We start from the raw sequence: 27,197 nt of genomic DNA, 5'->3' as shown, positions 1-27,197 counted from the left end.
GAAGCAGCAGCAAAGCTTAATTCATTTTTTACAGCAGACCGATCCCATTTGGGAACAAGGAAGGGTTTTCTTTAATATGTTCATTTGTTTTCCCAATAAAGGAAGCTGGTGTACAAGTACAAAGGCTCACTTATCATCTGTTTAAAACTCGTATTGAGCAGTGACTGCGCCTTTGCAAATTCTTCCTTAGAGCCTCTCACTAGGTCTTGAGAGCTCCATCCCACGTTTCCACCTCACAGTGGGAATTATTTTTTCTTCCATAGGTTTGGACTAATGCTTGCTTTCACTATCCTTGATTTCTCGTTTTACTCTTTCGTTGATGTCATTTGCCTTTTAATACTTAATATTATATTTGTAATTTGAACCTTCCAGTTTCCATTCAGGGTAGGATGATTCATGCCCCTATTTTGAGAGAGCGGTTTATCACTAGGCTCGTTTCACAGGCTGGGCTGGACTCTGTGATGCAAATGCTGACATTGCTGCTCCAAAAGCTGTGCCCATCGCACGGCCGCACTGAAAAACAGTGAGAAGAACGCCTTGGATGGGCGGGAGGAGCATGGTTTTCATATACATCTGCTTCTCCCTAACAGTTTTTCACTGAAGGCAAATTGGCTAGTTTATGTGTTTGGAATGACTCTGAAGATTTGCAAAAGTAACCTTTCTATGGTATGGGGGGAAAAGGGGAAAGAGTCCTGAAATATACCAAACAGCCTCTGTATCATAGAGATTTCCTAGAAAAGAGACAAGCAGGGCACCTGGAAATGCAGACTCAGAGCGTCGAGCGGCCCGCTGTGTATTTCCACGCGTGACATTTAATGAATGCTGTCTGCCTGCAGTCTCTCTGCTTGCGTAATCTCCAGCCAGAGGGGGACGCCTGTGTCTAGAAATAGCTCTCCATGTGGAGGCAGTTGCCATAATTCACTTTGCAGTGGCAGCTGCCTCCTTCAGGGTCTTCCATCCTGGTTTAACACTGGGAAACAAAGGGCAGGGCTGGCTGTCTGCACTAGATTGTTTCCTAACGGCCAGACGTATCAGTCACTGAGAAGCCAAACATCTGTTTCCAAAAGACAGGATAAGATTACCGTTGTCAGTGGCGGTTGTGTTCCTAAGTTTTAGAGACAGATGACTTTTTAGTGAGTTCTTTTTAGTTGTGTATTTTATGTCCTGAAGAAACCTGCCCTTTTGTTAATTTGATGGCCTCATAGTTACTCTCTCTAGATAAAATGTCATTTTAGGACCAAATCTTTAAAATACCCAGAATGGCCTCTACGTTTCTCCTTTATAAAGCCATCACATATTCTTTCCCCCCTGCAGAGTTCACAACATTTTCAGGCATATTTTATCTTTTTTTGGTTTCATTAGTCCTCCCAATATCTTGGAAGAAAGGAGCAAACTTCCCTTTGCAGATGGATTAAATGAATGCAAGGAGGAAACTGACCTGCAAAGCTGTACAGTGAGTTACCCTCATCCCCAACGTATATCATTATTTTTGAAATAGGGGTAGCTTTTACCAAAAATTACTGTAAGGACTTTTTTAAAAAACAAAAAACAAAAACAAACAAACAAACAAAAACATCTCTTATCTCCTGCTCATACAGGGAATACATGCCTATTGTGAAAGTTTTAAAAACAAAAGAAAGTCCATCCAGGGATTATACTGTTTAAAATTTCAGCATATTTTCTTCTTATTTCTCTGCATTAAAGAACTCACTTGCTGAAATATTTTAAAAAGAAACAAATAGAAAGTGTATAACTATAATTAAACTTGAAAGGGCTTCAGATTCATGTAAATCCTAAAGAACGTCAGTCAGATGAAACTTGGTCATATTGAAAAAAGATGTAACTCCAACAGACAGTTCTTCAGTTCACGGCCACAGTGTAGTCAAAAAATACAAACACGGCTATTTCAACAGAAAGAATTTAATATGGGGAATTGGTTTACATAGGCGTTGGGGGCTGAGAGAGCTAAAAACAAAGGGCGTTACAATCCCAGGGAGCAGTACTATGCCGAGCTCAGGAAATAAGAGATTATTATCCTCAAAACCTGGGAACTTGAAAAAGGCCCGCAGCGTGGGTGCCCGGGCCTCGGAGGCGGCGGCTGCGCATCGGAGACGTGGCGCGCGTCCCCAGCGTCGAGGAAAGTCGCTTCTTGAAAATTTTCGTGAACATAATGCAGTCCCCTGGGGTACAAAGCACGGGTGATCGTGTTGACCAAAGCTGAGTTTTGGAGTGTCATCATAATACACTAAATCCTAGAAGTCAAAAGGAAGAATGATGAAGAGCGAAAATAAAGGAAAGCGCTCGGGGCGCCAGGGGCTCGCCCTTGCAGGCCCTCCGGTCCTGTGCTGTCTGGCTGTCCGGGGCCAGTTTCTTGCCTTAGTTCTAAGTTAGCCGTAGTGGGTGTGTGTCGCTCGTGTAACCGGGCCCTGCCCAGCCGCCCTGGCTGCGTCTGGTCGGGACCGCGCTGGAGCCGGGCGACGCGGGGGGCGGTGGTGCCCGCGCCGGGGGCGGGGGGGTGGCACCCCGCCCCTGTGTCGGCCCCGCGTGCGAGCCCGGGCTGCACCCTGCGCCTGCCGCCCTGGCACGTGGCCCTGGTTTGGGAGCTGGACAATGGGCGTTCACCTGTGAGGCGACCGCGCGCTCAGCGGGGTGGGGGGGGGCCCGTGCGAGGAGCGAGCGGGAGCCCGGGGCCGGGGCACGAGGAGGAGTGAGGACGGGCGCCCGGGAAGGAGATGGAAACGGAGCGCCCGGGCAGCACCGCGGGGACGCAGAGGCGGGCGACCGGCGGCAGCGCGGGCCGGTTCACCTGCGCAGGTGAGGGCGTGCGGGCTCCGCGCACGCGCCGGTCCGTGCGAGGAGCGGGGCCCCGAGGCGTGCGGCTTGCCGGGGCGTCCCGCGGGGCGCCGGGGGGGTGGGGTGGGGGGACGGGCGGCGGCGGCGGCGGGGCTTGCGCGGGGGCCCCGCTGCAGGGCCGCGGTGGGCGGGAGGCAGCGCCAGGGCTCGTCGCCTCGGCCGCACCTGGGCTCTTTCTGTTTCTTTCCCTTGCTCGCCTGTCCTCTCATCTGTCGTCACTTCCTGTGATGGCTCGGGCAGTTTGACCGGCCGGTGGGGGGCGGGGGGCAGTTGGCACCTGCGCGGGGCCCCGGGCACAGGTGGGCTCTCCTGGCAGAGCGGCCCCGGCCCCTGGACGACCTGCCGCCTGCCTGGGAGGCGTGCGGCGAGACCCGAGTCTGCGCACCTGGTCAGCGACGCAGCGGCCGGATTCCGCACTTTAGTCATAAAAAGTGCTCCTCACTCTCCATAACCTGACAGGAGGTTCGCTAGGCGCATTTCTCAGCTTGTTTGTCAAAGTTCAGGCAGAGCTGAAATGGTGTTATCTTGCCACTGTCCTTTAAAAGGACATACATGGCTGCTCCAACAGCCCGACCCTGCGCCGTCGGGAGACCCTCCCGTCCCGCCTGCTGGGGACCCCTGGGCGGGGGCGCGGGGTGGGGGCAGGCTGCCTCCGTGCTGACAGCGCCATGCCCTTGGAGGCCCTGGGAGCGCGGCTGGCACTCTGCCAAGACGCAACCTAAAGCTTTTAGGTTCCTAAATAATTCAGGAATAGCCTTTGTCCAGACGTCCATCTGTGTTTGCCGCTCCTCTTAAACCTCAGCAAGAAAGTAGAAACCAATATTGAAATTTAATGTAATATGAACGAACATTCACGTTTCTTAAGTATTTTTAGCCCGCAGGAACGATGAAGCACATAGCAAACCAAATATTAAATGCAAACGTCTCAAAACATCACTGACGTGGCGTTACGCCCATGCGGGTGATTCTCCAGTCTGCGAGGAGGGCCTTGGGCGCTCTGAGTTCACCTCCGCTCCCTTTGTGGGCGCCAGGGGGCCAAGAGGAGAGTGTGCAGCAAGACTTTATATCTTTATTATGGATTCATATTTTTCATGCTATGCTTCTTGTTTTTATTAGGGTCGCTCGATTAGGGAAGGATGGTAGAAACTTCTTTTCCACGTACAGTTGTGTCTTGAGAACTGTAGATTTCAGCACCCCTGCCTCGGAACACATAGACAGAAATAAGGAAAGTGTCCCGTGACTTAAGAAAAGATGATCTATCGATCATAAGGCGTACGGTCTGTCATCCATAATGAATGGCTGCAAGAAGGTAAATCCTTCCCATGCAGTCCAACCAACACCTCCCCCAGGGGGAGACTCCTCGCCCTTTCCTCTTAGCTCCCATGCTCCTCGAGTCTGAGCTGGGGGATCTTGCGTGTATGGCTTCTCCCATGTGTCCAGGTAGGAGAGTCAGGGAGCACAGGGGAGACACCCCTTCTCCAGGGACCCCTGGGTGCCACCCAGCGCCATCCAGCGTGCAGAGAGCACGCGCTCCCTCGTGCAGAAGGAGTCTGCCTTTCTCGGCTTCTGGGCTACGTGGGGAAGGAAACGCACACCCAGTTCTCAAAACAAGGCAGGGGTGAAACTGTGTCAGTAACGCCCGGCCCCGTTTTTTAGGTTGGCAGAAAGCCCATGCTTTTGGACAGACAGCCAGGCTGTGTAAAGCACCCCGAGCTGAGAAATGCTCCACCATGCAATGTAGAACGAGTGTCTCGCTGATTCAGGACAGGGTGAAAGTGATAGTTCGCAACCATGAGGTAATTAGCCATACATAGGAAGTGGGTCTCGCTACTACCTTTGCTCTCATGTAGGCAAAGGGCGTTTGCATTTCTTCAATGCCTTTCCTTCCGCCCACACCCAGCGCTCTGCAATGGATACGTTAGCGCGGGACTCAACAGTCTGCAAAACGGCACCCGTGTTCCAGTCTCTCTTGTTTATAGGTAAAATCTGATCTTCGTGGCAGAGGCACAGGCTTTCACTGGCACTAAAAAACTGAGTGGTGGAGGCCGCTTCCCCACGCCCAGGGTTCCCAGGGCCTCTTTCTCGCCCAGGCAAAAGCAGGGTGCACCCGCTTCCCAGTTCACAGCCCTCACCCAGTGCTCCTTAATCTGCACCCCACCCTCCCACTGCCCCTGGAGGTCCTGGAGCTCTGGGGCGCTGCTCACGTGGCCTGGGACTCTGGTGAACGTGCAGGTTCGTGGCCTCTTCCCTGGACACTCTGAGTCAGCCCCTGGGGGCCCGATGGGAGGATGAGGCTCAGGAATCGACAGTTTTCATGAGCATCTCAGAGTGGGGTCTTATGACAGGACCACAGAGATTTTTAACTTGGGGATGCCTGCACCTTAGAGCCGAGGCGATGACCCACTGAGGCAGGGGAAGAAAGTACTGGATCATCTTTTCATTTGTTTTTATTTTTTAAATTCGATAGTCCATTTATGGACTTTACAAAGTCAAAATTCTGGTTCTTAAACTTTTTAACAGCATTATTGAGGCATATTTCATGTATGATAAAAGCTCGCCCATTTTAAAGGTAGAATTCAACAATCTTTCGTGAATTTATAGTCACGGAACCATCAGCATAGTCCAGTTTAAAACCTTGCCCCGACGATGTGTGTGCCCACTTTAAGTCCATCTCCACTTCCGCCGAGTCCCAGGCAGCCGCCCAGGTGCTTTTGTGTCTCTGTAGATTTTCTTTTCTGAGAATCTCATGTCAATAGGATCATGAGATGCGTGGTCTTTTACATCTGGTTTGTTTTATTTAGCGTTATTTCAGTGAGGTTCATCCATGTCACAGAACATATTAACAGTTGTTGCTTCCTCTTCATAGCTGAATAGTATTCCATGTATGGGCATACCACCTTTTATTTATCCATTCACCAGTCAATGGACATTCAAGTTCTTTCCAGTTTGGGGTTATTATGAATAATGCTGCTAGAAACATTTGTGTACAAGTTTTTGTGTGAATGGATGTTTCTATTTTTCGTGCTGGATTTCTAGGAGCAAAATGGCCAGGTTATGGGATAAGTTTATGCTGAACTTTTTAAGAAACTGCTAAAATGTTTTCCAAGATGGTTGCGCCATTTTACATTCTCACCAGCAATGCGTGTGGGTTCCACGTTCTCCACATCCTTGACACTTGTTACTGTCTGCCTTTTATTATAGCCGTTGTTTTTAACTTGCATTTCCGTAGTGATGCTGACGATATTTTACTGTGCTTCTGAGCCCTTCGTGTATTCTTCTCTGGTAAAGTCTCTATTCAAACTTATTGTCTATTTCTTATTGAACTGTTTTCAGATATAGGTCCTTTATCAGATACATGACTTGCAAATATTTTCTATTTGTGGCTTGTATCTTCATTTTCATACTGGTGTTTTTTGAAGTGCAAACATTTTTCATCTTGATGAAATCCAATTCATCGTTTTCTCTTTATGGTCTGCGTTTTTGGTATCCTATTTAAGAATTCTTTGCCTAATCTAAAATCACAAAGCCCTTCTTTGTTTCCTTCTAAAAGTTATATAGTTTTAGTTTTTATACTTAGGTCTATGATCGATTTTGAGTTAATTTTTGTATCTGGTGAGATATAAAGGTCTAAATTCACGTTTTCGCATGTGGATATCCAGTCATTCCAGCAGCATTTATTGAAAAGTATTCTTTTTTTAAATATGTGAAGTAAAAAATGAAATTTACAAATGCCTTATTTGTAGCTACTATCCAGATTTGTCACAGTGTCCTCGCTCAGTGTGTAAATCAGTCGGCATGTCGTGTAGTCATGACATGCTGACTCAACATGTACTCAACGTGTCCCCAGATCTATGACAGGGAGGGGTGGCTGGTCACACCCTCACCCCCCTATTCACGGTAGGCCTATTGCGACATGGCGCATGTTGTGTACCTTGTTATGTGGATGTACCCGTCATGCGGTCTCATTGTGACTAAGATAACCCTCACGAGGTTAACAAGTTGTTATAAAAACTAGGTGAGAATCAGGGACTGCAAGCAGTCGCCTGTCAGTGACCGTGGCGGAAGTAAATTGCCCACGTTCCTGTGAACTCTCTGTTCACTGCCCTGTTCACACCGTCCTCTGCCCACATCATCTTCCCCGCCGCCCCCTCCCCCGCCCCGGCACGCGCACTTCCCTTCGTATCTCGCTGTGTCCCCTCTTTCCTCGAAGTTTTCCTGAGAGGAAGCCAGGGAGGGTATCCTGGGTCGAGACCGCCTTTCGGGCCGTGACGGCATGTAGGGGGCAGGAAGGGCGGGGTGGGAACGGCGGCTCCTTTGCCAAGTCCGTTTTCGGTGCTGTTTCCCACACGCCCGCCTTCCTTAAGTGTGGCTGACAGAGGTGGTCACGCCCGCTCTCGCCTCACCTGGATGCCGAGGCTTGAGGTCCTGGATGAGCGCTCTGGAGGTGAGGTGGCTTTCTCGGCCCTCCCGCCTGAACCATCGTCAGGCACCCCATGCTGGAAGCACACCCAGGTGACAGGTGCTTCCCATTCCTGCGCACACACGTGTGCGCTTGTGCATGATCACGCATCGCACACGCTCATGTCTCCTCGCCTGAATGCTCTGCCTTTCTCTGGGGCTCCACCCACCTGGCCCGTTTGTCCCTCTCTGGTGCTTTTTCTATCTGAGCCCATATGGAGTATTCTGACTCTCAGGTGAGTAAGTGGCAGGATTGTGACCAGAGTCGGCAACCCACGCGTTCAGGGGCCCATCCTGGCTAGATCAACCCAATAAAAGGCCACTCCGCTCTCTGCTTGTGCAATGCATAGAAAGTTGGATTGAATCTAAAACAGTTTTCTCAGAATGAAGCATAGATTGTGCACATAAGAATCAGCCAGAATGCTCACGAAAAGGCAGATGTCTGGGCCCGCCCACCACTTACCGAATTGGGGTGGGGGGCGGTGGGGTGCGGTGGGCAGCAGGGATGTGCAGTTCAGTCCGTGTCCTGGCTTAATAAGTGACTCCCTTATATGGGAGACCTGTCCACCGACTGATCCAAGGCTGTCAAGAAAGGACGTGGGGGACTGTCCACGCCCAGTTCTCTCGTGAGTGCCAGTGTGGCACTAGATGCTTCTCCCATTCGAATTGTATTTTTAGGATCATCGCCCTTCTGAGTTTAAAGGGACCCACCTATGCATCTACATGTGGAGAATACCAGGCTTGTAGACATGTAGTGACTGGACCAAGAAACCCGTCTTTCTTTATTCTACTGTTTTTACTGGCATTTTTACACGAGCTGCCCAAACGGGACAGCAGACCTCTCATCCAAAGTTAGAATGTAATTCAGAAAAAAAGAGTTGAAGGAAAACAGGGAAAAAAATTTATATATTAGTAAACACACACACACATATGTATACATATATATATAAAAATTTATATATCTTCAAAATTCATCTAAATATTGAAGATCAACTCCCCCTGGTGATATAGATTATTCTAAGATAAAAAATACTGACATTAAAATGACTCTGTGAAACTTATTTTACTGGGCATTGTAACTGATTTTAAACTGTGCAATCTGATTTTAACAGAAATCATGGTTTAACTGCTTTTATAATTCTTTGAAATTTCCTCTTGATTTTAAAAAATTTATCTTGTCGGCAGAAGGCCACCATTTGGACATTTTGACTCTGAGCCCTAAACTTTCTCGGAGAATAGGAAACAATTGAGAAATATTTGAAGAACTCATCATCACTGAAATCAGACACGGTTACTTTATTTATAGAGAATGATGTAAATGAAAGGAAGACACTGATGGAAATTTTTATCAGATGGGCATTCTTTATGTCCATCATCCCAAAACGCATCACACAATGAGAATCAGAAGGTCCAAACATATGTAGGATACGAGATTAGGGGCTTTTGTTTTTTTGTGATGAGACCTAATACCGTGGCCAGTATACCACCTGATGCCCATTTTACTTTTAAATACATTTTATTTTTGAAGTCAAATATGTTGTGAAACACTTTGAAAAGGTTTGCCGTTGTTTTGTTTTTATGTTGACGCCCATTCACTTCCACGTGGCATTACGATACCATGTTCTAGGTAAATTAGATGACACAGGGGTGAAGGGATTTGTATCAATCAGTAATATTTTGGTTGTGAGTGATACAAACCTGAGTCGTTACTTCCAGGAGTGGTTTGGGAGAGGTTTAATTTCCTGGCTCCGTTAATCTCCATCATCATCCCTCCAAAAACTACGCTCTAAATAAAAGCAGAATTTGTGACCGCTTCAATGTACGTTTTCTCGCTCTTTCCTTCTCTAAGTCCTTCCTATGTAGAAAGTCTAGGTTTTCACATTCTCTTAAGTAAAAAGGGAGTTTATTCAATCACACCAAGTCCTGGGAGTGGCCCGTGCTTCCTCCTTACAGCTCGGGACCCTCTGTCCTCAATTGTATCCATCTCCGTGTAAGGCCTTCTGGTTTTTCCTGCTCAAATCACCTTTTAACCTGGAGATTAAACCCAGTTTCCAGGGAGACTTAGTCCGATTGGTCAGCGTGTGGCCACTCCAGTAGTAGGGGAGGTGGGTCTATGATATTGTCCCCTCTCCCCCTCCAAATAATCACAGGAGTGGAGAGAAAGCAATAACATGATTGCCCACTAGAGGGCTGATGAACTTTAGAATCTAGTAAAACCTGAGTCTGTTCTCATCCTGCACGGAGGGCACGTGTTCAAAACTGGAATTAACTTCATTAGTCTGTTCAGCAGACGTGAAAGGAAATGCATGTGTGGTGATTAAAGTCTTCAATTTTGTTTATATAAAAGCATGCTTTTTGATTTGTGCTGTTACGGCTGTCTAGAAATACTTTCTTTTTTCTTCTACTTCTCTTTTGCAAGAGGGCAAGGGTTTCTCTGAGAGGTCAAGCATAGGTTAGTGAGTGATCCGTACTGGCATTTGGGTTCTAAAGCAGTAATAAATACTGGTCATTGCCAGCACTCTGTGTATCTATATCCCTCGAAGACCTCAAAGATAGAGAGGATTTAGGTCTGGATTCTGCGGTCAGATGTCGTCCTAATCTAAGTTCCCGAGAGAGACACCAACCAGTCGGTCTCAGGTGAGTTAATGGCAATCAGTGCGACACCACACGTTCAGGTGAGGTGCCCATCTACTGCTCCTGGCATCTGCGCTGTGCCCTTCGCGGTGAGCGGTGGGGCTACCTTTCCCTGTAGACTCACTGGGATGGCTCTGGCTATTGCAAAATAAGCATGAAAACAGTAGCGACAACCCCATCGCGTGGCAGAGCTGCAGGACACCATGGCCGGACACTGGGCCAGCCTGTGGTGGTCACCGCAGATGTTCTATATTTAACATAGTCGGCTTCTTTTAAATTTTTTTTTTAACCCTCTATTTTTTCTTATGGAGATTTTTTCTATTTATCTTAAAGTTTGGGGTTGAAAAAAGCCATGTTTTCCACTCAGGTCCCTTTCAGTCCTGCTTAGGCCCTCAAAGGATTATTGTCCATAAACAATTTTACTGCATCATTAGGGACAACGTTTTTGACCAACTCATTGCTAGGATTAACTAGCTGTAAGGTATGAAGGGCCACTGAGAAAACTGCCCCCTGAAAACGCTGGTCAACAATTTTGGAACATTGTCGTCTTCTTGAACTAAGGACTCATTTCTTCTCAGAAACATTTTTTTTTTTTTTTGAGGACCCAGAATAGACAGGCAAGGAATCTTGCTTGAAGCTATAACTGGCAGCCTACAGTTTTCATAACAGCTGTCCCTCTGTTCTGCAATTTTTTTTTTTTTTTTTTTCCTGAGGTGATCCTTAGGAGCAGAAGCTGGCCGGGAGGAGCAAGGGCGGGGGTGGGGGGACCCCCAGGGTTGTCTCCCCCACTCTCACTCTCTCTGCTGGACTCCGTTCCTGTCAATCTCTGAGGTTTAATTTATGTTAAATGAGGTAATGACCACAGCAGTAAACTAGGGTGAGACTCTTATAGGAATCGTTTTTTTTTTTTTTCCCACTCTGAGGTCAGATGTCATCAGATATTAAAGATTGTTTTGTTGTTGTTGTTGCTTTTTTTTTCCCCCTTAATGGAAGTGTACCTAGAAGGACCCAGAGCATTAACAGATAAGTGAAAACAATAAAAAATAGATCAGGTGACCTTGGCCAAGTCACCTCACCTCTCAAAGACTTTGTTTCCATGGAAGATGTGTGGTGGTGGGGGGGGGGGGCGGCAAGGAGTGGTGCTAAGTACTCCCCAGGATTTCTCACAAGTTTAACGTGCCACTAGCCAGAATTCCAGACCCATGGGGGCCGAGGGTTAGGAGTCTAGCGACCCAGGCCACGTCCAGGTCCAGGCCATGCATCAGACACCTCAGAAATAACGTCCCTGTGAACCTACACAGCCCCACCAACCGGGCCATGGAAGAACAGAAACCGCAGAAAAGAAGGGAAGTTAGGAGCCCTGAACGATTCATGCGAGACACCTGCACCCCATGACAGGGACGGGCAGGCACAGGCAGAAGCGGCACCCTGAGGGGCGCGGACCCCTCTCCCCGCCAACGATCCCACCTCCTGGCCTCCTGCGCCGCCTAAGGCCCCTAGGGCTGCTCAACGTTCCAGATTCGCCCCGGGCCCGCTCCTCCCGCCAGCACCCCGCGGGCGGCCGGCCCCCGCCCGCGGTGCCGCAGCCCCGCGGGCGCCGCCGCACTGGCCAGCGGCTGCGGCAGGACGCGCACCCCCCGTTGGCCGCAGCGGCTCCGGCGCCCGCGCTCGCCGCCCAGGCTGCAGCCCATGGCCCTCGGGCCCCCGGCCCTGCGCCCAGGCCTGCGCGCAGCGCCCGCCACTCGCCCGGGGCCGCGCCGGCCCCGCCTGCGGCGACATGCAGACCGGCCCCGGCCAGGACAGAGCTCGGAGGTTGTCGCGGCTGCGGAGGCTGCGGGTCCGCATGTCCGCGCCGCGGAGGCCGCGGGTCCGCTCGGCCGTTGGTGAGCGGGCGGGGACGTGCCGAGGGGGGTTCGGCGGGCGGGCGCGGGGGCCGTTAGGTGACGCCGCCCTGCCCTGCGCCCGGCCACCCCCTCCTGTGGGTCTGACGATGCCACGCGTGGCCCTCGCTGGGGGACTGGGCGCCACGACCCCCCGGAGCCCCAGGGCCGGCCAGGGCCGGGGGCGGCGGGGACCCCCGCCCGGCCGAGTGCGTGCGCGCCCGTGCGCATGCTCTGCCGCCCTGCGCGGGGACGCGGCGGCCGGTGGCCGTGACCCCGACCGTGACCCCGGCCGTGCCCCCCGCGGCGGTGGGCGCGGCTGCTGCGCGCAGAGACTGTGTCGCCTCCTGCAGGCGCCCGGCCCGGCCCTTCTCGGGGTTTGCCGAAGGGCGCAGAGGGAGCCGATGGGTCACACGAGCGTTTCCCACACCGGGCGCCAGGCGTGCAGCCGCCTAATCCTGGAACGCCGTCCACCCACCCCTGCTCCACACGTTGTCCCCCACCGCTCGCGGCGGTAGACGCCTGTGTTGTCATTATCATAGTATTTTATTATTGTTATTAATTTTTGCATGTTTAGAAACCCAAATCTTACTAAGTTGCGTGTGATGTGATTATGATACAGACCCCTAGATAATGAAAAATGGAAACGGAGCTTCAAAACCAATGCGACTCCTGAGCATTGCAGAACGCCTGCCGACTTTACAGGTGGCGCTTCCACGTGAAGAAGGTGCGGGGGTTGCGGTTTGGAGCTGGCGTCACTTGTAACCTTCCTGTTGTTTCTCGTTTTGAGAAAACAGGCGCATAAAAGCCAGCGACTGTACCACGCCTGCGGCTGCGCTGTGGGAGGGAAACGCTGTCAGTTAATTTGGACCCGTTTTTCTTAAAACTTGAGTAACGTGCGTGTTCATTCCGCAATGCACGTGCTCAGCTTCGTTCTGAGGGGGCTCCCGGTGCTGGGGACCGCTGGGCTGCAGGGTGAGACTAGGCTCTGGGGAGCAAGGGCTGAAGCAGGGAGCCCAGTGGCGGGTGGGGGAAGGGCAGCGACAATCTAGGTGCCAGATGGCTCCTGTGGCCAGCGGAGGGGGCAGGGGGCACTTCCTCCATATGTTTGGTGGTAGAGCCCATGACATTGGCTCACGATTTGGATGTGAGCAGGAGAACCAAAGATGGCTCAGAGGGTTTTGGTCTGAGAACCTGGAAGAACGTACCCCTTACCACAGAGATGGGGGAGGCTGCAGAAAGACCCGGGGTCTCTGGAGGAAGGAGGGGGCGTCGGGAGTTTGTTCTGAGCATGTGAAGTGTGTACTAGAAGGCCAAGCAGAGGCGCTTAGTACACAGCTGGACTTGGGAGCCTGGAGTTCAGGGGACTGTTCTGTACAGGAGAGGAATTCGCAGGTCCTGAGCAGGCTGGCCCCAGTCGCGGGTGGCTGTGCTGTTGCAGGGGCCTTGCCCTCAGACGATGCTGGGGTTTGCTTTCCTGCTTGGCTGCTGCTGTCTTGGATGTGGTAATAATTTGGGGGCGAGGGGCCTGTGTTATCATTTTGCACTGGGCACTGCAAATTACATAACCGGTGTGTACACATTTGGCCAAAAAGAAAGGGGTCCTCGGCGCTCTAGCATTTCCAGGTTGGGGAGGGTAGAGCAGCAGCAGAGGGGCTGGAAGGGTGGCCAGTGAGGTCACGAGACCCCCAGGGGGCTGCTCAGCAGCTTGGGGGGGGGTGTCAAATATGCAGGAAGCAGGGAGTGCTGGGCTGTGCCCTGTGCTGCCCGGAGCTCAGGAAAGGGGAGGCTTGAGAGCTGACTGTTGGACTTAGCAACGTGGAAGTCACTGGTGACCTTGAGAAGAGCTGTTTTTGTGTAATTGTTGGGATGGAGGTCTCCAGCGCAGTTTCTAGAGAGACCACGGGGACATCCGGGGCACAGCGTGTCCAGAAAACTCTTTTGGATAAATTTGGTAGAAAGGGAGGAGGGCAAATGGGGTAGTAGCTGGAGAAGGGGCGTGAGTTCCAGGGAGGCTGTTTTGCTTTAAGACTGATAACTGCCATCATACCACAGATGGCCCGAATGTCAAATTAAGGGTGTTTAAGGGAGAAGGAGAGACAGTGACCTGAGGTCGACAATGAGAAGCAGGGTCATCAGGCAGAGCAATGAAGGGAACAAGTCTGGCGGTGGAGGGTCTGCGGGGTCTTGGTGATGACACTCTGCACGTCCTACAGGACCGGATGGCTCAGGAGACGGGGCGTTTACAGTGTACAGTGTTCACATACCGTGTGGGCGCGTCGGCTCCCTGGGGTGAACTTGAATATAGGGCCTTGTAAGGCCAGTTCGGATGGTGCCCGAGGCAGGTAGAAGAGGCATGGCTGTGAGTGTTGTGTGTGTGGGAGGGGGGGCGGGGGGCGGGTGCGGAGGGTCAGGGGCGGCCGTCTGCTGGATGCTGGGGGCTGGCCCAGGAGAGGCCTGGGCGCTGAAATCTCCCTTCCCAGTTAGCAGAGGTGTGGAGCTGGGAGGGGGCTCTGTTGCTGGTAGAACTAGCATGCGCCTTCTTCACCTGTTCTGCAAAAATGTCTTGGCTCTTTTTGGTCCTTTACTCTTACATGAGTATTTTTTTTTTTTGACAGGAAGTAAAATTTATTGAGAAAGGAGGGGGCATGAGTGAGGAGGGGTCTCTCATGAATGCGGGGCCCCCCATTTGTCCAGGGGACCACGATCACGGATGGATTTGACCCCACAGCCATCTGGGACGAGCTACTTGTCATACGTATTTTTAAAAGAGCCTTTTCTGAGAACCAAACCAAAACATTCCTGTTAGGATTCTGGTTAAATTCTCATTAAGTTTATCGACTAATCTGGAGAGAATAGACATTTAAAAAATATTGTGTCTTCTTAATTACAAAGTATTCTCTCATTATTTAATGTCTTTTATATCTTTTGTTCAAGCATCATAAGTTTCTCCATCAGGTTTCTATGCATTTTAAAAGGTTGATTCCAAGAGACTTCTTTCTGTTTCTATAACAAGTGGGATTATTCAATTAATTGGTTGTCGCTGCTGTGTAGACAACTCACTGGGTTTTTTTCATTTATTGTGTATCCAACACCCCAGTGAACTGTCTTATAAATTTGATAGTTTAAAGATTCTCTTAATTTTTTTTTGTGTAGATAATCTCGTTATCCATAAATAATTTGGTTTCTTCCTTTATCATTGCTATAACTCTTATTTTTTTCTTATCTGATCATATTCGCTAGTACTGTCAATAAAAGTTTGACAAGTGCCATGCATGCTTTGCTTTTGTGATACCACAGAGAATGCTTCCAGAAGTTTGAGCTGAGTATTATATTTGCTGTCAGAGTTGGTAGCTGTTCTATAGTACACTAAGACGATGCTCTTCTATCTACTCCCTCCCAGAGCTAGCGTAAGGCAAAGGCTCATTTATCGTGCACCTTAAGATAATCTCAGGGACCAGGAAAAGACTTAAAGACTCCCAGACGGCTGTGGGGTCTCTCCCTTCCATCTCTGGATCTCCGTGTTCATTACAAAGTGAATCATGGCACACCTATCAGAATAGCTATAATGAAACATAGTGGCATCGCCAAATCCTGGCAAGGACGCGGAGAAACTGGATCACGCTTACACTGTTGCTGGGGATGTAAAATGTTTGGTGGTCTCTTGTAAAGCTAAACATGCAACTCCCGTTGGCCACAGCAGTCGTACTCTTGGGAGTTTATTCCCAAGAAGTGGAAACACCTTCACACAAAAATGTGTACGTCGATGTCCGTGGCAGCTCTGTTTGTGATAGCCACACACTGGCTGTCCTTCCTTCAATGGCTGGATGACTAAACATACTAGTGTATCCACACCGTGGAATACTACTCAGCAGTTAAAAAAGAACCAACCGCTGGTCTGCCCAACCGCTTGGATGGCTTTCTGGGGAGTTGCACTGAGTAAAAAAACAAAGCCCAGTTCCGAAAGCTTACCTGATGTCTGATCCTACCTTTATAACACCCATGAAATGACGGAATTATAGAAGTAAAGAAGGGATTAGAGGTCGCCAGGGGTGGAGGCGGATGTGGGGATGGGAGAGATAAAAGTACAACCCGACGGGTCCTTGCGGTGATGGAAACGCTCCGTGTCTTGACTTACCCAATGCCAGTATCGTTCTGTAGTGTCGCAAGATGTCACTGCTCGGGGGAAAGATAAACGAGAAATCTCTGTGTTGTTTCTCACAACCGCACTGAATCTAAAACGATCCCAAAAAGTTTAATGAAAAAAAGTAAAGCATAGTCTTTTTTTTTTTTCTCATTAAAAGAAACCAGTTAATTGTCATGTTTCGGGTCTTGTAATAGACCCCCGTTCCAGACACGTGAGTGGCACTGCCGTGATTTCATTCATGGGAGCCTCCCTTTGGGCAGTGAAACTGCGCCCTAGCCCGTGTTTCTATAACACAGCAGCAGCTCCGTGTTTGAGAGGCTTGGCGCCCGCACGTCACCTCCTGTTTGTTGTGTCTTGGCAGGGTCTGGAGCTGGGTGAGCCTAGTGTTGTAGTCCCTTCAACTTATGCCCTCAATTTTTACAGCTACGACAGGATCAGAGATCACAGTCTGCTTCGGGATCATACGGCGAGCTGCACACTATTGAGTCAAATAATTCTGGGATTATTATTTCTCGCCTGTACGATGTCTTTGACCTTCTCTCTTAACTTGGATATTCAGTTGTCTTTTTGCCAGTTCTGCTGTCTGTGCCCAGGTGTCTCAGACCTCCCGCCGGGGTGTGTGGCACGGGGCGAGGGGAGGGAAGGGGGGGATGGAGCCCATGGACTGAGGCGTCAGCGCGCCCTAGGGCAGAAGCTTCCTCCCTGTCTTACCAAGTTTATGGATTTGACTAAGTGATAAAAGATGAGCAGAGAAGAGCAAGGGGCAGTAAACTCACAGACCAAATCCAGGCACGGGAGGGTGGCTGGTCTTCCAGAAGCCACCCAAGAGCCTGCCGCCAAATCCCACACTCGCCTTTCCACTTCTTCTGGCTTTTCTTGGTCATCGAGGGTGTTTGTTTGTTTGTTTTGTTGGGTTCCTATGTGGACTTAGTTTTCCCATACCCTGTCCCACGCCTCAAGAGGGAGAATGAGGAGAATTGGGGAGCTGTGAGGTGAGAATGTGAGGCCTGGGCGGTGTCTCAGAGAGGGTTGGGCCCCCTCATCTCCCCGACGAGAAGAATGATTCGGAAGCGTTCCTTGCTGGCTGGTTAACTTCCAGCAGGACTAGCTAATTCCCGAGGCCAGTGCTCTCTCGGCCAGCTCCAGACTGCCCACTTCAATGACACACCGAAGTCGAACAGAACCAGTTCATTCATTCCGTTGTGTTTTCTGTTCCTCAGAGGGAAATAAACAAAGAACCGGACTCAGTTTCCTCTCATTATCTGTGCTCTCTACCCTTTGGGTGCTCAGTAAGCAAGACTTGGCTAAGCTGTGTCACGGGTTTTTTCTGGACTTGGTCTAAGAGTCTAGATTGTGTTTGGAGTTTTCTTTGAGGTAGTAACATGTGCGTAAGGGTTGAAACACCAGGCTTTCGGGTTAGAGAAACGGATCCAAATTCTGACTCTCGTCATTTCCTACCTGTACAGCATCGGAAAGCTCCCTTTACTCTCGTTACAGATGAACATGAACTTCGTACCTCACGGGGTGGTTATGACGAGTGAGTAATAATGTGCACAAAGATGCACGTGTTAATTACTTAGTGCGCTAAGAGAACTTCGCGATGCGACCAGGCCTTATCGGCAACATGTCAAACCTCTCTCGCGATGCCTGGCGTCAGCCAAGGCCAGCACCCCCCCCCCCCGCCCCCCACCCCCGCCTGCGTATGCTGCATAGTGGCAGACCTGGCGAACAACCCTCCCCTCGGAGTCTCACGACGGAGGCTGCAGAGGGCCATCGCTGCAGCATGCGGGCGACCTCTTTTTTGCGTCATTGTCCAGGGGTACGTGATCGCCCACGGAGCGCTCTGATTATGTAGAGTGCTCTCCCTCTCAGGTCTCCAGAGGTTGTCACCTTCCCTTAGAAGTCGTTCTGCCCTCAAGGCCATTTCCACCCTGCAGGTGGCCAACAAGCGCCTCAGCTGATGGCTTCCATTGTTCGATAATCGATTTTGCTTTTCTAACCGGTATGTTATCTTAAACCCTGATCTGATGAGGTGCTGGCTAGACAAATGGATTGAATTAAAATTATTCTCTAAAGTGTTTTCCTACGTTTATGGACGGGTTTGGGCAGAGCACCTTTAAAGATGGATGTCTGTCTGCCTTTCTTCCTTGGATCTTTACATCTGCTAAATACAACCTCTGGTCAGGAGGTTATTTACATCCATTAGGCTGGTAAAAGTGCTCAGAGCAAATGGTAACAACCATTAAGAAATGCTAAAAATAAAAGTGCTCTCATATTAATGCCTGGGGAGTTTCTCGCCATCCATCATCAAAGGCAAACACAGAATCAGGACCTAGGAGAGGGCCCTTACCTTGCAGGAGAGTGGGGCGGTCAGCTGCTCCTGCAAAGTACGCAGACGGCGTGACAGGACCCAGTCACACCTGCGTGGCTACCTGGGTCTCCCCGCAGAGATGCGTTCATGAGAGTGTATGACCAGGGAGGGGGCACTGAGCCAACGTGCTCCATAGGGGTGTGTGTGTGTGTGTGTGTGCGCGCGCACATGCACGTTATGTGCGTGTAAGTCTGACAGTTCATCATCTCTCACTTTGGCTCACTGCCTCTCTGTAAGTTTCAGAATCTGATACCTGATCCGATCCTGATTAACTCTGATTTAGAGCTTTCACATTTGCAAGTAAGTTTCCTACTCTTCCATAATCTGATGCCAAGCAAGAAGAAAACGTCGCCTCTCGCACATTTCCGTGGGGCGTTCGCGCCTTTTCCCTTTCCCTCTGTCCAGAGGCGGTGTTATCCCTCGCAGCCCTGAGGATCCCAGGATTACCGCAGGTATTTTAAGCACATTATGGAGACTTGACCCTGTGGGAGCCTAGGGCGAGCAAACTCCCACGGGGAGTAAGTCCTTCTCTAGTTCGAGGTTTGGGCTCTCGTTCAAAGATGGTGGCTTTCCCACCCCAGGCCTTAATGACCTTCGCGTCGTGGTGAAGTTGGTTCACATGCGGAGGGAGAAAGCAGAGCTGGCCGAAGGCGCAGACGCCCAGGCTGGCGCCGCGGGTCAGTCCTCTTACCAGCTATTTTTAGCCGCTTAATGATTATCCCTATTTAAGACGCTTTTCTGTTTCCTTTTCTTTCTTCTAAAGTACCGAGGAGGCACAGGTCTGATGTTAAAGCTCCAGAATTTTTATCTGTGAACCCCCGAAGGGTTCCCAGCGCAGCCGTCTGTCCCCCGGATTCTCAGGACTCGCTCGGCAGCTGAGTCTAACCTGCCCAGATCGCTGACAGTATCAGGTTCTGCGGCGTCCCCTCCCCCGGCTCCCATCACGTCCCTTCCCCAAACGACCGACCGACCCGTGCCCCGCTCATCCGCGCTGGCAGGAATGAGAGGAGTCGGCTCTCCGGGTCCACTCCGCGTTCAAGGTCACGTCGACCCTCCCCGGTGCCAGGAAGGAACATCTCTCCAACTATCTGACCCTCCGATGTTAGGGTTCGGGCACATTTTTCTCAAGGGAGGGCACCAGTGTGGGCAGGTGGTTGAGCAGGCACCGCAGGCCAAAGTAAATGGGGCGAAGACGCAGCGGGGATTGCAAAGGAAGTGCCGGTCCGGGCCGTCAGGCGGCTCTGGGTGGAACAAGCGAAGGCCTGAACCAGGGACCTTCAGGGATGAAAGGAAGGACCGGCCGAGTCGGAATCGACAAGCCGTAGACGTGGAAACCGGGGAGGGGTGAGCGGGGCGTGAGGCAGAGGCGCCTCCTGGTGAGGGGCGAGCAGGGAGCGGTGTTTCCTTCCCCCCCGCCCTGGCCAGTGAGCGTCCTCCAGAGAGCCCAGGACCCCTGGCACAGGGTGGGCGACACTTCAGAGTCAGACGTGTTAGTAAATGCAAAGGTGACTTTCTGGATCTCCGCCGTCCAGTGTGGTGGCCACCAGCCAACCGCACGAGGCCACTGAGGTGCGTGGGTGAGCCCTGCAGTGCGCGGTGAGCCCCGAGGTGTGCGGGTGAACCCCGAGGTGCGTGGGTGAACCCCGAGCTGTGCGGGTGAGCCCTGCAGTGCGCAGGTGAGCCCCGAGGTGCGTGGGTGAGCCCCGAGGTGCACGGGTGAGCCCTGCAGTGTACGGTGAGCCCCGAGGTGCGCGGGTGAGCCCCGAGGTGCGCGGGTGAGCCCTGCAGTGCGCAGGTGAGCCCCAAGGTGCGCAGGTGAACCCCGAGCTGTGCTGTAAGTGAAACATTCATTCTGGATTTTGAAGACATTACGAAAAAGGAACATAAAACACCCCGTGAATGTTTTATGCTTAGTGTACATTGAAATAATGTTGCAGCTACTTAAATAAAATATAAGATTCTTTTCTTTTTACTTTTTTTTTGACTGCGGCTACTAGAAAATGTACGACTGCACACGCGGCTCGCGTTATATTTCTGTTGGTAAGCATGACTGCAGATGACCTGGCCCGAGCCTTTTTGATCGACTGTCTGTGGGATTGTAGACCTTCAGGAATAAGATTATCTGGCAGCCCAATACCCTCCGGTCTAGGTGAGGATCCCGAGGCTAGGAAAGGGCAGGTATCAGGACTTGTCCAGTGTCCAGGGGGAGTGGCGGACGAGAGAGCCGTGTCTTTAGGTTCCTCTGGGATTCATTCCGGGGTTATTCTGTCTTCCTCTTAAATGGAGGGAAAATCTCCCTGGGGCACACTCTAACACATCCACCTAAAACGAATTTTACAAACTGACTTTGTCACGGTACCCTGAACTGCTATGATATTCCTTTGAACCTAGTCGCTAATACAACCTGGTTGCTTGAGTCTTTGGCTGTCTTCAGATAGTATCAGTGTTTATAGGAAGAATCTTCTGATATCATGCACGTTCTGATTATGTGAACTCTGGGTCATGCGCTGGCCAGTTTCGGGAGAGCAGGTGTAAACCTCACCGACCCCGGGAACGGCCTTTGTGACAGGCAGCGGGCATCTCGGTAGCATTTTCTCCTCCCAGAGGTCAGTCATTGACTGGAGGGGTGTGTGTGTGTGTGTGTGGATGTGTGTGTGTGTGTGTGTGTGTGTGTGTGTTTGAGCAACACATTTTAAAAATGCTTCCCTCTTAGTGTATATTTTCTCTGTAATATATTGCTTAAATGACTGTGCCAGAAAAACAGAGGAACTACATACAGAAGAAAACCGTCCCAGGAGGCGATGTTCAAACCCTAATGGGCTCTTAGCGCCACTGAGTCACGATGAGAAGATGAAGCAGGTTTTATCACCAGGGGATGAAGCTAGACTTTTTAGCTCGTTCCCAACTTTGAGTTTTTAGGGATTTCTTTTAAACTCCGTTGATGAAATTGTGGGCCGTGATAAATACATTGTTGGTGACGAAGATGATCTTTGTGTCGCGGTTAGTGATCTGATACCTCGTGTCAGTGGTGTGTAGTTACTGAGTTTTAGGGCTATGATTGGACTCAGTTTGCGAGTCAACACAATGAGGAGCTGAGTGTCTGTGGCCTGTGATAATTTCGTGGAGGTCTTGGCCGCGTGAGCATGCCTGTGGAGCAGGACCGCAGCGCCCCAGGGGGGCAGAGGGATTCCAAGGTCATCGTCCGGGCTGTTTTACGCAGGGCGATGACGCTGACAAGATGCGCCAGGGCAATGCCCACAACATCACGCCGAGGCGATGAAAATGATGTCGTGCATGGGATGATGCCCGTGCAAACTCTGCATTCAGGGCTACGGGGTCACGGCGTGGGGTCAGCACTACTATAGTGTTGCCCTGTGACAAATGTACAATGACAGGTATCCATTCATGATGGTATCACACACAGAGTAGCTTCCCTGCCCCCCAAATCCTCTGTGCTCCTCTGCCTACTCGTTAATGCCTCTGCCCCCAGCCTCCGGCAACCACTGATGTTTTTACTGACTCCATAGTTTTGCCTCTGTATTAGTGATTCCAACCAAATGTCATTTGGTTGGAATCATACAGAATGTAGCCTTTTTAGATTGGCGGCCTCCGCTTAGTGATAGCCATTTAGGGTTTCTCCATGTCTTTCTGTAGAGCGATAACTCTTTTTTTTTTTTTTTTTTTTAAATCCTGAATAATGTTCTGTTGTCTGGAGTTTATTTATTCATCTACCTGTTGAAAGACATCTTGGTTGCTTCCAGGTCTGGGCAATTATGAATAGAACTATAAACATCCATGTGCAGGTTTTTGTATGGACATCAGTTTTCAGCTCCTTCGGGTAAACACCAGAGAGCGCGATTTCTGGATCACAGGGTCAGAGCATCTTTAATTTTTCAGAAACCTGTCTTCAAAGGTGGCCACACCATTTTGCATTCCCACCGGCACTGGATGAGCATTCCTGTTGGTCCACATCCTCACCAGCATTTGTTGGTGTTCATGTGTTGGGATTTTGCCATTCTCACAGGTGCGTAGTGGTATCTCATTGTCTAATTTGCAGTTTGCTAATGACACGTGATGTGGAGCATCTTCTCAGACGCTTATTTGCCATCTGTATATCTTCGCTGGTGAAGTATCTATTCAGATCTTTTGTCCATTCGTCAATCAAACTGTTTACTCATTGTTGAGTCTGAGGAGCTCTTTGTATATTTTAGATACAAATCCTTTATCGGATATCTGTTTCGCCAATATTTCTCCCAGTCTGTGGCTTTTTGTTCTCTAAATGTCTGTTGCAGAACACAAGTTTTTAATTTTAATAAAATCCCATTTACCAATTTCATGGATTATGCTTTTGGTGCTTCAAGTTTTCTTTGATAATATTTTTCCTTAGCTTTTTGAATTTATGCATGAAAACTTATTCTTCTAGAGAGTACTCTTGTTATGAATGCCCATATCTACTCATTGCTTTCCTAACAATGGCTAGAATTTGCCTGTCTGTCTGTCTATCTATCGTCTATATATCATGAATCCACCCTTTCTTCTCCACACTGAGCCTCCCCCACCCCCAAAGAGGACAACCCTCCCCCACTCCCTTCCTTGAAATCAGCTGAGTTGCTGCCAGAGAGTCATTAACTGGTATGTGTGAATTTCTCGTTGGAGTAGATCCCATAGGATCTCTCGGTGACCATCTGTGAGTGGCAAACTGGCTCTTTGTGTTCCTGAAGATGCTTTTATGTCATCCTCCTAATCGAGCTACGGTTTTGCCGAACACGGAGTTCTAGACTCAACATCCTTTTCGTTCCGCACCCTCAGGATGTGGCTTCATTGTCTCCCTGGACCCGGATTAGCTGATAAGAATCCGTCGCTGATTCTTGCTCCCTTTGTAGCTAGCTTTCTTTTTGGTTAGTTTTCAATGATATTTTATCCTCGATGCGCTCGACTTTAAGTCTGATGGTCTAAGTGTTTTCTTCCCAGCACTGGAAGGCCCTTTCCGTCTGAGAATTGCGTCTATCTTGGGAGGGCGGGGGTGAAATTCTCACGTCTCTTGTTGCCACGTACGGCCTCCCCATGTTCCCCCTCTTCCTGCCCTCGGCGTCAGTTAGACCGCTGTTGGCACCCCCGTCTCCCCACATCCCCCCCGCCCCCAGGACTCTTAATTTTTATTCTATACTCTTCGTCTACTTTAGGCTTCATTTTGGGGGAATTGGTGTTGCCTTTCAGTTCAATACTTTAGTCTTCAGCTTCGTTTTCCTTTTTTTTTTTTCTCCTTAGTTTTTAGTGTCTATTGACTTTTTATTTTGATAATTATATATTCAATTTCCAAGGTCTCTAATGGATTCTTTTTTCCTAATGGTCTGGTATTGCTTTATGTATTGGATACTCATTTTCTGGAGGATGTGAATTACGCTTATTTCAGTCTTTTTCCGATCGCTGTGTTACATCAGTGTGAGTTCTGTTCGCTTTCTTCTTTTCTTGGTGTTCAGCACCTTAAGTACTTTGTGATTCCACACCTCAGTTTTGTTTTTTTTTAAGTTGAGAGTCCCTGGTGCTGGGCCCGTGCACGCTGCCTCGGTGCGTACAGGGATGGTGGACATGCCAGCAGGCGGCCCACGTCACCGCTGGTCCCCGGAGCTGACCGCTCCTCATTCCTGCCACAAGGGCAGCTCTGTCTCCCGTGAACGGGGAGGCCTCTCTGCAGGAAAACCGTTGGTCTTTCTGTTTCCAGAGCCGGTGGTTCGCTGCTTCAATCCTCACGAGGTGTCGCGTGGGACAGTTTTCCCCATGCGAGTTGTTTATAATAATAATCCACCTACCTCACTGATTATTAGAGCCCTACATGAGACAACATGTACGGAGCACTTAACACTACCTGAAACTTAGGATTACTTATGAATTATGATAAGGTTAATAATTAAAACAATGACTAATGTATTGTAATTATTTCCATAATAGTATACTAGGGCCACAGAGACCTGGCCCTCCTCCATTGTATTTGTCTATAACTAGATGGTTAAACCCTCTCCATATAATATGAACTCCATATGATACAGGCGTCTTTGGAAAGTCAACTGAGAAGCGCAGTGGGCTTAGTTTTCAGTGTCACAAAATCCTGCGCACGTCAGCAAGTGCGTAGGAGAATGTGCGTCTTCCCGTGGAACAGAGCTGGTTTTCTTCCCGGTGGCGGTGCCCTGGTATGCTTAGAGGGATGCGCGCAGCACGGGGCCCTGCCACCCGGCCGCCCAGCACGGGAGGGGACGCGGGCCAGGCCGAGGGGGCGCCCGCCGCAGGCTTGTGCTTTTTATCCGAAACGCTGCTAAGCCGAGTCGTAGTTTGAGCGTGAGCAGGAACAGGTGTTTTTCCTCTTGGAACCCAAACCGTCGTTTCCTCTCATTGCGAAGCGTGAACGATGTGACCGCCTCATACACTTGCGGTTCTGGAATGATTTAATGGCGTCTCTCTCTGTTTCTTTTTTTTTTTTTTTTCTTCTTACTTTGATTTCCCTCTGTGAATCAGAGAGTTCGAGCACTGTCTCCTGGCCCCTTAGGGGAAAATCGTCCCGCTCCCGTAGCTGGAACTAAAGAGGGCAAGCTCATCCTGTGCCCGGACAGAGCACCTGGCTGAGGCTGGGCCACCTGTAATCCCCCGACGGTTTCTCGGGGTGGCCGTGAGCAGCGTGTTAGCAGGGATTAAAATAGCGCAAACGACCTCAGCGGCAGGGTCTAGGTGGACATGTTTCCACGTGAAGCTTTCTTTTCTCTTTTTGGTTTCTGCATACTCATTTCTAAACACTTGCTTCTGCTTCTTTTGGTCCCCAGGAGGGGGGGCGTGGGTCACTGGGAGGTGGTATAAGTCACTGGGAGGGGGACTGCGAGTCACGGGCGTGTCCTGGGCTAGCTTTGAAGGATGACGAAGCCCGTAGTGGGTGGAGATCGAGTTGTTGGGCCGAGCCCTGGAGGGGTCCGCCTCGCGGCTGGTCCCTGGAGCTTGACTGCTCCTCATAATTACAGTACATTAATATCATTTTAAAATTATTAACCTTGTAATAATTCATAAGTAATCCTAAGTTTCAGGTAGTGTTAAGTGCTTCGTACATGTTGTCTCGTGTAGGGCTCTAATAATCAGCGAGGTAGGTAGATTATTATCACCTGCGTTTTATGGACGAGGAAAGCTGAGATTAGGCAACTTCCCCAAGGACGCCCGGCTAGCAGGTGCCCGGGTCAAGACTCAAAAGCGGGCCTGGCCGGAGTCATCTGGGCTGTCCCCTGCCTAAAGCCAGCCTGTTGTCGGCCCAAAATACAGCGCGAATCAAATGAAGAGAGTCGAGACTCTGGCTGGCTTCCCCTCCCCAGCCAGCACGGGGCATTCGAGCAAAGAAAGGAAAGAGCAGGGTGAACAGCTCGCATGGCGAACACTGTCCCACACGACGCCTTGTGAGGATTGAACCAGCGAACCACCGGCTCTGGAAACGGAAAGACCAACGGTTTTTCCTTAGAGACAGAGCTGTCCTTGTGGCAGGAATGAGGAGTCGTCGTGGTGGTGACATGGGGTGGCCTCACGGGAAGGACGTGCACAGCTACACGGCCTGGAGTGCTTCCCTGCTCTCTAAAATGGGGGCGAACCCCAAACCCTTCCCCGGCGTCCCTCAGGGCGCTGCCAGAGGAAACTGAGTCGTGACCTAGAGTTCTAACTTCCTAAAACTCTCATGATCACTTTGTAATTCGACGAGTTTTTATAAGTGAGAAAAATTTAAGCTAGGTGTTTCTTTAACATGAAAATATTTCTATATATTAAGCGTAATGAAAATGATTCCATATGTGAACCTTTTTCTCTTTACTAATGTTTTCGGATGCTTTTGCGGTTGGGCTGTTCTGTTGGAGGTGTTATCGTGTTATCTTTCTTCTTTCATGTCAAAATTAGGAAAGGGAGGAAGGGAGGGGGGAGGGAGGGAGGTGAAGGGTGGTGAACCTGCTGGAGGGCGGACACCAGGGTCCCCCGGTCCTCTGGGGCGCGGTGGCCTGAGCACAGGAGCCGCCGCCTGGCGGTGAGGGTAAGAAGGGAAAGTGTGCGTCCAAGTGTGTTTGAAAGACATGTCACCCATCACTCCCCCCCGTTCACGAAGGAGGTGAAGAGAAATCCCAGGGGAAACTGATGGGGGGGATGAGGGGGAACCCCCGAAACGAGCTCATAGACACGGGGAACAGCCTGGCGGTCGCCTCACGGGACGGGGCTTGGGGACCGGGCGAGCAAGGTGAAAGGGATCAAAAAGTACAAGTCGGCAGTCCTAAAAACGGTCACGGGGACGCAAAGGACAGCATGGGGACTGTAATAACCATGTGTGGTGTCAGGCGGGGACTAGACTCGCGGGGCTGAGCGCTTCGTCGGGTGCGTAAATGTCTAACCACCATGCCATGCACCCGAAGCGAGTACGGCATCGTATGTAATCGAAAATTAAAGTTAAAAAATATATGAAAAAGATTAAATTTCATTTTTAAAAGGTCAGGATAAGTCAAATGACTCAATTAACCTCGGATCCACTCATATTCATCGAACATTTCTCACGTGTCACGTGTCAGGCGGTGAATGCCCCGCGTACTTAGTTGCAGATGAAGGACGCACAATACTACACGAGTCCCGTTTCCGAGGGATTTACTGTCTGGTTGGGGAGATAAGACCCGGACACGTAGAAGGGAAGTCATAAAAAACAAGTCCTAATATTTCAAAACAGTAACGGACGAGGCGCCCACCGGCATAATTAATTGCCGAATGAGTCAAGAAGGCGATACATGAATGTGTGAAGCAGAGAGTGGTCCTGGTGAGCTTCTAAGAGGAGGCTTTGAGTTAGGTTTTTCCTTTTTGT

The 27,197-nt window shown here is 50.2% G+C and overlaps 1 protein-coding gene across 2 annotated transcripts in view; it reads left to right on the top strand.

The window, feature by feature from the left end:
• The first annotated feature begins 2,701 nt into the window (after positions 1-2,701).
• Positions 2,702-27,197, top strand: part of ATP8A2 (ATPase phospholipid transporting 8A2) — a 476,394-nt gene continuing 451,898 nt past the window's right edge. The window contains exon 1 of one of the 2 annotated variants that reach the window (XM_036228443.1): positions 2,702-2,814. In XM_036228443.1, coding sequence (XP_036084336.1) covers positions 2,733-2,814 — 82 coding nt within the window. In that variant the 5' untranslated portion in view covers positions 2,702-2,732. Of the gene's footprint in view, positions 2,815-11,728; positions 11,829-27,197 lie in introns of those variants that run through there. The other variant, XM_036228444.1, reaches the window with a different exon arrangement.

Source organism: Rousettus aegyptiacus, unplaced genomic scaffold, assembly GCF_014176215.1.
Source record: "Rousettus aegyptiacus isolate mRouAeg1 unplaced genomic scaffold, mRouAeg1.p scaffold_m13_p_11, whole genome shotgun sequence".
Taxonomy (NCBI): Eukaryota; Metazoa; Chordata; class Mammalia; order Chiroptera; family Pteropodidae; genus Rousettus; species Rousettus aegyptiacus.
Note: the sequence above shows the minus strand (reverse complement) of the source record. Positions and strands in the feature narration are given on the sequence as shown.